At 39.3% G+C, this 13,737-nt stretch overlaps 1 protein-coding gene across 8 annotated transcripts in view; it reads right to left on the bottom strand.

The window, feature by feature from the left end:
* The window catches only part of LOC119496638 (focal adhesion kinase 1-like), a 79,747-nt gene that overhangs the window by 11,458 nt on the left and 54,552 nt on the right, over nucleotides 1-13,737 (bottom strand). For 6 of the 8 annotated variants that reach the window (XM_037784082.1, XM_037784080.1, XM_037784086.1 and 3 more), the window contains 4 exons: nucleotides 11,237-11,348; nucleotides 3,920-3,997; nucleotides 3,071-3,253; nucleotides 1,567-1,692 (listed from right to left, as the gene is read on the bottom strand). In XM_037784082.1, the coding sequence (XP_037640010.1) occupies nucleotides 1,567-1,692; nucleotides 3,071-3,253; nucleotides 3,920-3,997; nucleotides 11,237-11,348 (499 nt within the window). Of the gene's footprint in view, nucleotides 1-1,566; nucleotides 1,693-3,070; nucleotides 3,254-3,919; nucleotides 3,998-9,070; nucleotides 9,917-11,236; nucleotides 11,349-12,659; nucleotides 12,862-13,737 lie in introns of those variants that run through there. The other 2 variants (XM_037784085.1, XM_037784083.1) reach the window with 2 other exon arrangements.

Here is a 13,737-nt window from a genome sequence, read left to right on the forward strand (position 1 = left end):
ACATGAAGTGTTCCTCCTTCTCCCCTTCCTCCCCCGTCTTTATGGCATCAGAAATAATGGTTTTCACACACACAGCTCTATCAGACATCAACAAACACTGCATTCACTTACTTATCTTTGTATGTGTGTTTTACTAAAATATGAAGTCAGTCATAATGAATCTACTGTTGAAAAGTTAGTGCACTTCACTGCTAACATAAGCAGGACATATGGAAGAGATTTTCTGTAAGGAAAGTAAGGAACAGGAAGTAGAAAATACCAATATTTGATGGAAGTAGTTACATATATAATTAAAAAAAATCTGTATTTTTCCCCAGAAGTTCAGTGACTGAGCTGCAAGCACTAATTTTCTTCAGTACATATGTATGTATTCAAAACAGTTGTCCTGAGAATCACACATCGCATTTAACAATGTTTTGTCCTTAGTAACAGCGTAACCAAATGTAGTTGATCTCTGGTCACAAATCATTGCGTTCCCATGGCTCCAATAAGAACAAAATGCTCCAATTTAGGATAAATTTGAAACTGATAAAAGCAGAGAGCAACATTGTAAGGTCACGAGATTTAGTACGGTGCATAACAGTACTTTGATCGAATCCAATCGATCGAACAAAACCAAACAAACATACAGTAAAACCCCAGGTCATTTCAAAAACTCTAACAGTAACCTCTGAGGAAGATAACCAATATTAATATATTAACTTCCAAATCCTTCTTTTAGTTCCACTCATCACCATGACAGTCACTCCTAAAAAGGGTAAGGTGTCAAAATGTTGCTCTAGTACACTTGAACAGATTGAACCCTGGCTCCAAACATTAAGTGTTTTTACCGTAAAGCACTTTTACTTTAAACGTACTGCAGCTGATGACAAATATCAGTATCACTGCAATCGTAATTCTGATCTTAATAATGACTGAAGTGATTTAAGATCTAATTAAACACATCTAATTCAAGTGAATGATTTTTTTTGGTTTACATTTATTCTATTTATTGAAATGTGTTTGTCTTTAATGAGGATGTATTTCAGAGTCTGTTAACAAATTTACAAAAACACAACAACATGCATCACGGCATTGAAATAAAAAATACCCCAGCAACACCACGGACAAGTCAAAGCTGCCAGCTAAGCGAGAAAGCTTTGCATTACAGGTAACGACAACACACTGGACCATGCACAACAACGTCACACATAAAAGCTTCTTCTCTGTATTCTACTTTTCTGCATTGAAATTTGGTGGTTATGCAGATATATATGAACACACTATTGTTTTGTAATATTTAGGATGAAATTCGTCTTACATTTTATTTGAAGTAGTATTAAAAAATCTAAATTGAATTATATTTAACTTGCAGAAATACTGTATGTGAGTAATCCTTTGTTTACTTGAAATACAAATAGATTTGATTTGTTGTGTACATTTTTTATAGTAGCAATATCAAGCTGCTAACAGAGAACAGTGTATCAAATGAAATCTTGCATTAAATGTACTGTTATGTCCTGAGTATATGTGTATTAACTGTGTCTGTGAGTGTGTGTTTTCCAATGTGTGTGCTGTGTGTGTTACCAGCAGCCTTTCCTCCTGCTCCAGCCACCTCTGGTCCTCCTCCATCTGCTGCTGTTGTATCATCAGCTGTTCCTCCATTAACAGGCACTGCTGGCCTACACACTGCTGCAGGTCTACTGCCCTGTCCTACACACACACGCACACACACACACACAGACATACACATACACAAACACACACAAATACAAGCATGCAACAAAAGACAAGCATAGCAACAGACATGCACACCAACAACAAGGGCACGCAGTCACAGATGAAGAGAAACAAACACACACGCCCACATACACAGAGGACAGACAGACAGATACAGCAGACTGATGAGAGGCTGAACTGAGATGATTTTTACACACACACTAAAAATATTGGGTGTCAGTGAGCCATTGGTTGTACTAGGGCTGTCAAAGTTAATGCGATAATGTGTTAACGCAAATTTGTTTTAACGCCACTAATTTCTTTAACACATTAACGCAACTTGCGATTTTTAGGTTGTAGCGGGCTCAGTTTTAAAACTAGATTTCATAGCGGAAAGAAGATACTGGCATCATATGAAACTAGAAAACCTTAAGAATCCATTGGTACCAACCATGTCATACTAGCTTGTCGCAAAGGAGGTTAAATACGATCCAAACTCATAGTCAAGTCAGCACACTGACACACTGACAGCTGTTGTTGCCTATTGGGCTTGAGTTTGCCATGTTATGATTTGAGCATATTTGTTATGCTAAATGCAGTACCTGTGAGGGTTTCTTGACAATATGTGTCATTGATTTGTATTGTTAATTGATTTCCACTAATAAAAATATACATACATTTGCATAAAACTAGCAAATTTGTCCACTCCCATGGTCATAAAAGTATTACATATTTGACAAATTGACAAATCTCCCTTTAAGGTACATTTTGAACAGATAAAAAAATGCGATCCATTTGCGATTAACTATGGACGATCATGCAATTAATCATGATTAAATATCTGGCATATTTGCCCACTCCCATTTTGATAAGAGTATTAAATACTTGACAAATCTCCCTTTAAGGTACATTTTGAACAAATAAATTGCTTTATGACTAATCTGCGATTAATCGTGATTAAATATCTGGATAATTTTGTAAATTTGTCGACTGGACTCGTTATGCAGGTGGTACTTTTTCATTCACAATACGTCCTCATAGTGTGATCCATCTCTTAAGGCTGCCAGGCAGCAAATGCAGTTTTTGCTGGTTGGCAGATTATGTCTAATAGCTATCAAAATGTATTTCCAGTAAGTAAAAAGGATCTCAATAACATTTAACCACTCAGTGTTGGACTTTCTTGCATATTCAAGATATTGAGACCGTATACTCTTGAAAATGACATACATTTAAACAAAAATAACAGACTATTGTGTGACTGGATGTGAGCTGGATGAGTAACCTGCTATGTCCATAACACATTTCAGTTCTGTCATGACTTACCTGTGTGTGCTCATGTGTTTGTGTGTTGAGTGTAAAAGTGGTATCTTACCTCCATCGCAGAGCCCCATAGCGCCATGTCGTGCGCATGTGGATGGGGAAGGTGCTGCGCGTGTGTGTGGACGTGGTGGCGGGGGTGTGTGTGCGCATGGTGTGTGTCTAGCATCGCAGCCGGTGGGGGGTACAGGGCGCTGGGCACCGAGGGGAGGGTGTGAGGGCCGGGGTACCCTGCCATCTGATCCAGGGAGGGAGGACAGAGAGAAAGACGCACTGTCAGTCTGTTATCAGCTCTCTTTTCATTACATCTTCACCTGCGTTGATTTCTGTTTTCTATCCATTTAATTTATCTTAAAATGGCTTCTATCCTTTTAATGTGTGCTTACATATTTTATCCTTTATTTCCTGTTTGAGGGTAACTTTGGTATTTTTCAACCTGGACCCTATTTTCTCAAGTTTTTGTCCCTACTAATGGGGACAACAATTTGTGAAAATGTTCCAGTATTGAGGGATTACGTGGACTTAAATGACCGTGCCAGCTTGCCCCAATAGCACAACATTGCAGCCGTGAACAGCTGTCGTCGACAGCGTACTTCCTCAATACTGGACCAGTTTCAGAAATTGTTGTCAGTTCGACACAAAAACATGGAAAAATAGGGTCCAGGTTGAAAAAATACTAAAGTTACCCTTTAATGTTTAAATTCTTTATTTAAAGCACTAATCATCTTATTATCAATTTTATCTTCATTCACGACTTATTATTTTTGTGAATGAAGTTAAATCAACCCCCTCCAACATACAAATACAGTTGTTGTCTAAAAAAACATTGTATCAGAATTAAAGTAATGTAACTATACAAGCACAACGGTAGCAAAAGATCAGTCAGTGGAGTTTATCAGCGTACCTGATAGTGTCCAGGATGTTGGGGACTGGGATAAAAACCTTCACTGGAGCGAGGACTGGGATAGCCTGGTCTACTAGGCTACAGACAGACAGACAGAGAGAGAGAGAGAGAGAGAGAGAGAGAGGGGTGAAGAGAGGAATAGAGGTTGAGAAATAGAAAGACAGAGGGGGGGGGGGGGGAATAAAAATACAGTTACAATGCTTGTTCATCAGTTTCTCAAACTGAACGTTAGAAGACGGGACACCGGGTCATTCAAACAATCAACACACAAACCCCTCGGAGCTGTTTGTGTGGCTGGGTTAGCTGTCAATCAAAACAGGGAACACCCACTGGGCTGCAAGTCCAGCAAGCTGTTAGTTGAACTACTATCCCTACACAATAAAAACATCAACATCCATTGATTACCAGTATAAACTATGTTATATTCCTGGTCTACTGATCTCTGGGGTCTCTGGTTAGATGTGATGCAGGTGTGTACATAGAGTGTTATGGTTGCACGTTCACCAAACACCTCTCTTTCAAGCACTGTTTTTTTTTTAAATAAATGTTTTGCTGTTCAAAAGGTTGTAGTGTATTTGTAAATAGTTTCAATCTGAGTAACAATACTTTTATATCTGAGCTTCTGCTGCCGGCTAAAGGAACAGGATTTAATAGAGGAGAGCTACTCGTCTCTGTTCTTTTCTATTTCTTTGCTGAGTGCCAGTAGCTAAAAACAGAAGTGCTTGGTGAACCCACAGCCTTGTTTTCTTCTCTTGGTTTCTGGTGATTTGTTGAGATGAAGCTGTTGAAAGTTGATGAACAGTTTCCCCTCTTAGAATGACTGGAGACGTTTGTCTTTATGATTTAAACCTTCTCTAACACAGAGCTCATTTCTAGCACAGCAGTGTTGTAACCTCTACCTTCCACAGTCTCTCATAGTAGCTTTCTCTGGACCACACCTCCGAAAGCAAGACAGACACAAAGACACACAGGGAGGGAAAACAGACAGCAAAGAAAGACGGGGAGGGGAGGGAGACAAGGGAAGAGAAAAAGGAAAAACAGTAGGAAGGAAGGACAAAGAGAAGCAGACAAGACAAAGAAACTGAGGACAAGACAAACAGGAGCTTTAAAAACTCTGTTTTTTTCAGCAGACAGAGAGGGAAACGTACAGCATGTTGAGAACATGCTCACACATGGGAGGACACAGGGTTCCTGAACAAGAACTTAAATTATATCTTGGAAGTTTAAATGAGCCCCAAACAGATTCACAACCCTGTGGTAGCCAATCCATGTAGAGGGAGGTTTCCCGGGGAATACCCAGTTTAAAAAGGGAAAGATAAACACAGGGACAACAGACAGACAGACTGGAAGGTGAGGTTAATGAGACATGATAGTCGCATCAGTGTAAGACAGAAATTGGTTACTATCTGGAGACTCACCATTTACGGGCAAAATAAGTAATAGCAGCAGCAGTATACAGATGTGTCAATGAGCGCCATCTACTGGCAAGGAAAATAAGCTGACGCAATGTGACACTAGTGCTACCTGCAGGCCATGAGCATTACAATTGTTTCTGTTTTTTATAGCTCTGTTTGGGGCATAGACTGCATATAAAGATAGTAGTGATCTGGGGGCTACCTCTCATCCCCTTTTTAAAGCATCTTATAACTAATTAAAACAAAACTTATCAGAAAAATTAACACTTGAACATACATCAGCGTGATAAGAACTACCTAAAATGACAGAAACCATCTTTGGGAAAAATGTATTTCACCGATACTTTGACTTTTTAGTTAGGCCCATGTCCCATCCACTAACATGAAGTAGGCGGGATTTAAGACCTATACTGCAGCCAGCCACCAGGGGGAGATCAAGATCTTTTGGCTTCACTTTTGGGTAGCTGTCATGTTGTCCATCTTTAGACTGTATACAGTCTCTGGTTTGGGATCCCCCTTTGTGGAAAATCTGAGACTTGTTAAAAAATAAATGTGCAACTTGTTTGCCACAACCTCCTTTCATGAGGTGCTTTGCATCTGATAGAAATGTATGTATAGTATAAATGTATGGCTATGTGTTGTTAACACAAATATCTCAAGGCACATGTATCTGGGCAGAATAGACTTCTACTTGAGCACATTTCTGTTGGGTCAAGGTAAATGTTACAATATAAAACTTGAGCATGCAAAGTCACTTTTGGGCAGCGCCGACGCGTCCATAGACAAACTAGGCAATTGCCAAAGCGGCACTTTGGCAAGGGCGGCGAACTGTGGGCCAACTATTCATGAGCAAAATCCCGGAATAACCCATAACACTAACTGCAGTCTTGCTATGTGACGCTTTCTCTAAGCATAATGAATGACTGAGGAATGTTATCAATCACGCTGTACCTGCAGCCGCCGTTATCCCGCCTCCTGTCCCCAGCTCTCACGAGCCAATGGTAGACTGGCCTACTGACACACTGTCTTCGAGAAAAACTAAAACAAATGCAATGTGAGAACTAGGAAATACTGCAGCATGTCTAAACGACCAAAATTATCTGAATTTTATCATATATCATATTACTTATTTGCATAATGTCTATGGAGTATTGACGTTTGAGAGTTGTTGCTGGTACGGTATGTTGCAAATAGAGGGGTGGCATAATTGTTTTTTTGTCTAGAGCTAGAGCAGAAGAAGTGCATGTGCTGGTCCTGCTTTTGGATTTGTGAGAGAAACAATTTTGAAACATGGAGCTTGACAAAAAAAAATGAATTACATCTTGACAATTTGCCTTCATCTATTTGACCTTATCTTTTATTACCTTTAGCATTTAAGCAGATTGTGCAATTTAATTCATTTAACAAATGAAACAAATTTCAGGGCAGCACATTTTTGGACACACTGTATTTGAGATTCCTTTTAAAATGAACTTGCTGTTGTGAAACCCGTAACCCATAAACCCGTTACTAACATGGAAACCCATGGCATAACTCCAGGAAGAATTTGAGGTATGTTGGGTGGCACAGTGTAATTAAATTTCCTTTTTACTCCATGCATCACTCTGGGACACAATTCACTGACTCCCACACAGACTCATCCATCACCGTGAGCTTCACAGTGCAGTGAAAACAGACTTACAGCAGGAATTTATTCTGCCTGTTGTAAAGATTTAACACTTGACCTGTCGTCCAGCTGAGAGCCAAAGATTGACTGAAGGTAAGTCTTGTTTTATACAGCGATTTCTGTCATGTTTCCATCAGTGGTTTCTTACAAGTGCCATAAGTGTCTCTCATTTTAACAGTATTTATTTTTATTTTTAACTGATGAAAGTGTACTTTTTCAAGCACACAACTCATGTTTGAAACACTTTCCCAGCATTAAAAGTCATTATTCTTAGCACCTTACCTCCTACATGGAAGAGTGATGTTAAAGCTCAGCGGGAGGGGTAAATGCTCACTCCAAAAACATGGTCACCGACCAAAACAAGCTCATGTGTAGTACTACTGGCCAGCACCCAACAAATAGGTCAAGGTGACAGAGGGCCAGCTCTTTTAGCTAGCTCTTTATGTATTTATAGTAACAGTTTCAATCCTAGGCTTCACACATTCTTACAAGCTTCAGTAGTAGATCAATAAATAAATCAACGTGACTGAATTCAGTACAGAATTCAGACCCACAGCATTATATTAATTATAATACTATATGTTACAGTTGAAGCTCTTTCCTCTTGAACATGCCTGAGACCCGGAAAAAATGTTTTTATTTTTTTTATTTTTTGTTGTTAATTCTGAGAATATTTGTTTTCTGGCTTATCCATGATAGACTGTATCTAAGTCCCACGTGTGTTGGATGGGTCTGACAGTGGATTTAGGGTTTATAACTGCCATCCTGAACAGGCTAGAAATAGAGTGCAATAATCCGAGGACACATCAACACAATGCCTGACGCGAACACAAATATCTGTAACTACATTCAATCACGACAGAGGACACTCAGCAGCATGTCCAACATAAATAAAGCATGCCAAGCACAAACATGCTCATTTACAGTCACTGTGGTTGGCAAGCACTGTATCAAATATCACTGCACTCAGTTAGAAGTAACGATTCAAAGATCGGATTGAGCTTGTGAATCCATTCATAGAAAAAATGTTGCAACATTTTTCAAAATGTGTAGCCGACACTGGGCTCACTTAACTGTGGTCGTCATGTGGTGGACATACAGAAAGAAAAAGGGATGTGGGCGAGAGGAAAGTCAAGGTACTGAATGCAGCGACCGACCAAATGTTTAATCAAAGAAAATACAATTTTAAAGACCTGAAAACTTTATTTTCTCAATTATGTTATTATTACAAGCAAAGAGGCCTGAGATGAAAAGACAGGTTTCTTTCGAAATTGGAAAAGTTTTGGTTATTTCAGTGAAATAATAACCTGTTGGCGCTGTATTCCTGTGCTTGTAATAACTAGTTCGAAGTGGGCTGGGCTCAATCAAGATGTGATGTTCGTTGTTTGCTTGTGTTTCCAGGCAACTGTCAATTAAATCTCATCAAACCACGGCCAACTGAACTTTAATTGTGGCTTAATTAGTCATGAGTATGTAATATTAAAAAGATTATCTTATCTATAGCTTAAAACTGTTTACTAGTGATGGAATGTGCAATATTTAACTTGTTTTTCCACTGTGTCTTGGTGTACTACTGTAATGTCTTGTTGGCTATGTATTGTTTTAAGCTGATTGCAGCTATGTGCAGCGCTATTGCCCAAGCAAAATTCCCCCTTGGGACAATTAAGTATATATTATCTTATCTTATGTAATTTTCTGTGGCCATTAACTTATTGATTATTAAGTTTTGAAGAGAAAATGAATATATTCAGAGTGGAAAACTTTTTATTTTAAAAGTTAAAAATCAGGTTTTAGTTTCAGTTCCTCAGAATCAATTTCTTTAAGTTAGAGACACTATTTCCAATACCAATGTTCCACAATCATAAAGGTACAAAAGAGGCGGACATGTATCCACCACGAGTGGCCTCAATAAATCAAAACTCAATATAATGTAATTTTTGTTGACTGACTTAAATCTTTGAATCTGGACCACAATCCTGAATGTTGCAACTTTTTTTCGATAAAGACACACAAGTTTGTTTTAGTTATTAATAAAACAGCTCTAGTGCAGTTTAACAGTACGCCACCTGCCTTCAAAGGTATGGACATGTATCTTTCAGAGCAGGGGATGGTAAAAGATGTACTGGTAGTTACAGGGAGGCTTGGCATTCGACTGAGTGAATGGTGGTGAGTGGAGGACAGAGTGCAGGCAGAGGGTACTGGGAGGACTCTCCCTGTCTGGGGGGTAGAAGAGACCAGTGGGGGCTTTCCAGCAGGGTGTTGTTGGTGTTGGGGGTCAGAGTCAGGTTGTAGTGGGGTACTGGGATTAGTTTGCCAGCCAGGGTGAAAACTACGCAACAGCAGGGTCTTAAGATTAGAATTTGACTGGGGCTGGATGTTTTGGAGGGTGTGGGGACAAATATTTGACAAGCTGCGGGGCAGAGAGTTAAAGTATGGACTGGACTGGGACAGGAACGGGGAGAAGTGGCAGGGATGGGAGTGTGAGTTGTTTGACTTTGGCAGGGATGAACAGAGCAGGTGGCCGTTAGTAGGGGGATTTGTCTTGTGGGGGCAACTGCCATTGGACAGGCTCTCTGAGCTGGTGTGAGGTGGAGAGTAGAAGTGAGACTGTAGAGACAATTCAGATTTGAACTTAGTGTTGTGCTGAGAGAAAGAGTGATTGTAGAAAGCGGGGTTTGGAAGAGGAGGCTGAGGATTGGGAGAGGAGGAAAAGTGATGGGGAAATTGCAGCGTTGATGAGTAGAGTGGAGGAGTGGGTAGGTGAGAGGAGGTGAAGGGAGACGAAGGAGGAGGGTTTCCAAGGCAGAGGGAAAGCTGTGAGGCAAAGCGCTGGTTTTGATGGCAATGGTGGTGAGGCGAAGGAGGAGACAGACAATCCAGACTGAAGGTGGGCTGCAGGGAGGGACGACGGCTGGGCTGCAAACAGAAAGACAAAGGTAGAGGACGGACACATGGAAATAAAGAAGGGCATCATAGAAGATAGAGATGTGTAGTGGACAGGTGAGACAGACAGGGATGAGCCGAAGCACAGACAGAAATATGCACGACTGTAACCAAAGCCATACAGCGACTCTGCCTCTGAAGAGCATAACATGTAGTGAAAAGACTTTACCAAATTTAGATTAGGGATAGGATAACTGCGTCAATGTAGGCTCAATCTTATGAACTACTACTGTTGAAGACATATGGCTTTAGTTGTAACCAGAAGAAGCAGTTAACAGATGCTAACAGCAGGGGGCATGGGGGGCAGTAAGTGAGGGTGAAGCAGCCAGCAGCTGGGGCAACAAGCTGTGAGGAGGGATGGTACTAGTGGAGGTGGGAGTGGGGGGTTATGGACTTACAAACAGAACAATTTGAGAAGTAATGTCATATTTGTACAAACTAATTATTCAGGAAATGAGCCATGTTTCCACATTTGAAAAGGGCAGTTTTTGTGGAAAACAAAATGTGGTCAAGGGCTTGCATATGCATATTACACAAACTCAGCAAGTCTCCCTTGTTCTAACCTACTAGACCGTAACATCAACCTTAACCTGCCCACCGCGGGGTGATCATTACACTGAGATATCATAAGAAGAAATGCCTGCACACTGACGAAAAAGAAGCTGTTTTTCAGATGCAAAACAGGTCACATGGTCAATGGTCCTACAGTACATTTGCACATTTTGTATATTGTTTCCTATAACATGGTACATAGCTTCATGCACCTGACACTCCCTCTTGAAGAGCCTGCATTCAAGAGCTCCAACCCATTCACATTTATTGTTCTTGACCTTTATAATCACAGTGAGAAAACCTCACTTGACAACTGACTTCAGCAATAATTTAACGTCACCAGGGTCCTGCAGAAACATAGTATGTTTAAACTTGTACAAACAGGAAACATTAAATCAAAAGAGTTACCAGTTGAATCATTTCAATACCTCAATATTAATGGTGGAATCATGTGTGATGCAGCAAAGTAGACAACAGAAAATACATCAATAACTCCACATGAAAGCACATCAGAGAGGCTGACTAAAGAGTGCATGGGACTTGGGGCATCTCACTGCCAACAGCACAAACACAGCAGATACTCAGGCTCTTTATTACTACACCTGCTGCACTCATACAGACAGACAGACAGACAGACAGACAGACAGACAGACAGACAGACAGACAGACAGACAGACAGACAGACAGACAGACAGACAGACAGACAGACAGACAGAGACACAAACACACATGGTGCCTTACTTTTGGTGGTGCTTCATCAGACCCTCCAGAGTCCCAAGAAACAGTGACCTGTCTTCTCATCTCCATCCTGCTCCTCTCCTTCTGCTGGAGCTTCTCCTCGTCTAATATAGTGCTGGAAACAAGAAACAAAAAACATAAGAAGAAGACTAGGAACAAAAAAATACGGTATGTTTATTTGTCTCTGCTGAAGTGTCACTTCATTTAATACAGTACTGGAAAGAAGATGAATGGTGATAAATAAGTAGATAGCATTGCAAATGTCACCATCTCTAGTTCAATGCACTAATGAACATACAGTATGGCATTAAACACTTTAGTTATTATTATTATATATAGTATTGTGGTACAGCGTTTACTGCTATGTTGTTAGGCCATGTATAAAGTGAATTATGTCCAGATGATGTCCATCAGTGTGGCTAGCTTTGAAACATATCCTTTAACAAATGAAAAAAGTACTTAATGACACTGGCAGACCAACAACCATCTTCCTATAGAAAAGGTACTAAGTTTTGCATTTAGTACTTTAACTTTACCTTCTAATATACACTGTCCTCGACCAAAGACATTCTTAGTCGACTAACACACGATTTTGTCAACTAATCGATTAATTGATCGATAGATCTGTAAAACTTTCTCAAGTTCCTCCATAAAAATCACACAAAAGCAAAACTTTAAATCTTGTCTGCTCAGAAGTTTCTTTGAAATAAGTCACTCAGCATGAAAAAGCATAAAAAAACGACTAATCAACTAATAAGATAGTAGTCGATAGTAGATAGTCTTAGTCGACTTAGACCAAAACGACAGATTAGTCGACTAATCGACTAAGAGGGGGCAGCCCTAATATACACAGAGGTAAACTCATACAAACACATGCACACATAAACATATCACAGGGTTTTTCTCAACAGAAAAGTTGTTTTTAAAACTGAACTGTCAGCTTAAGTGGTTTTCTGCCACCTAGAAGTATGGGAACTCACCGAGAACCTCATCAACACACACACATACACATTACTGTGTATGTCAGAGCTTCATTGCTGTGTGCTGTAACACAAGTGACCTCATGCATACGGAGCATTCCTCACACTGTTTGTACAGAGCGTCAAAACACAAACCACTGAAGACATAAGAAAAACACATTTCATTTAGTTATGAAACGTCTCATTGCTCCGTCTAAGCCAATACAATAATAAAAACAACTCAATGAATCACTTTGAATACCGGTAGTGGTACTTTTATTTCAATATTATGCCTTAAAAAAAAATGCAAAGCTTAAGCAGTAAATTTATGAGTAATAGTGCTTCAGATTAAATTGAATCACTTGGGAGGTTTAGCATCGTCCCACGACCCAAACCCAACATTTTTCAGATCTAATGTAGCCAAAGATACCACACTGAATTAACTCTCTAAAATTATCCTTACTGACCTGTTCCCTGGGAAAACGGCTGCTAAACCAAACCCAGATTCCCAGAGGAAGGAGCTGCTGCTGAAGAGCTGACGGCTCCACGAAACAGAAAACTGACTGGTTGAACAATCCAGCACGCACACACAGTCACACACTCGTACTACTCTCCTTTCCTCAACAAGGGTAAGAGCTATTTCTAGTAACACCACTACCCTCCTGCTCTGTTGTCTCCTGCCGGCTGTGTGTGTGTGTGTGTGTGTGTGTGTGTGTGTGTGTCCTTGCACCTGTCAAAGTCCGTCTCTTGTCATGTCTCCTTGAATGTGTGTTGTGATGGAAAACCATCACAACACACATTCACACACATTTGTACAACATCAGAACTGAAGTAACAGTTTTCCACTAAATTATTAAGCTGTAAAAAAAGGATCCAACACACTGATCTTAACACTGGCTTAAACATCAACTGCTGTGAACAGATAAAAGATAATTTATTTATTTAAAAATGCCTTCTTTCAATATTTTTGAAGATTAATAATATTAATGAATAATTAAAAATATAAAGTGTTTAATTAATTTGTTTGTTTTTAAGATTTACATATTTCTTTTAACTGATTTTCGAAAAGAATTTGGTGGTTTTAGTTTAGTTTGAGTTTTTTTTTAAATCACAGTTAACCTTTAGCTGCATCTTCAAGTCTTCAAGTCAAGTCTTTGGCAGGTATTAGTAGTATTGTGTGTTTTACGTTCATATCAATATAAATTGTCTGGATGAACACTGTGCACTATTAATAGATCCAATCCATAATTTTTGATGATAAAAAAGTCATAAAGACTATATCGAAATGGATATCATCTAAATTTATTCTTATTCTTTTAGTTTAACTTTAACATTTTTTACTTTTAATTTTTCTATTTTATTGTTTTATGCTTACTAAAATGTTTTTTTTTCTGTCTAAATCAGACCAGTTACACAAATCATGTAAATGTGATTCTCTCTCTCTTTTTAAATGTAATCCTGTAATGTAATCCATCTCACTGAGTTCATGGTCTTCTGCAAGAAAAACCTTTTTTTTTTTTGTTCTAAACTGTACTGATCTTAGGA

The sequence above is a fragment of the Sebastes umbrosus genome, chromosome 11 (genome assembly GCF_015220745.1).
Source record: "Sebastes umbrosus isolate fSebUmb1 chromosome 11, fSebUmb1.pri, whole genome shotgun sequence".
Classification (NCBI taxonomy): Eukaryota; Metazoa; Chordata; class Actinopteri; order Perciformes; family Sebastidae; genus Sebastes; species Sebastes umbrosus.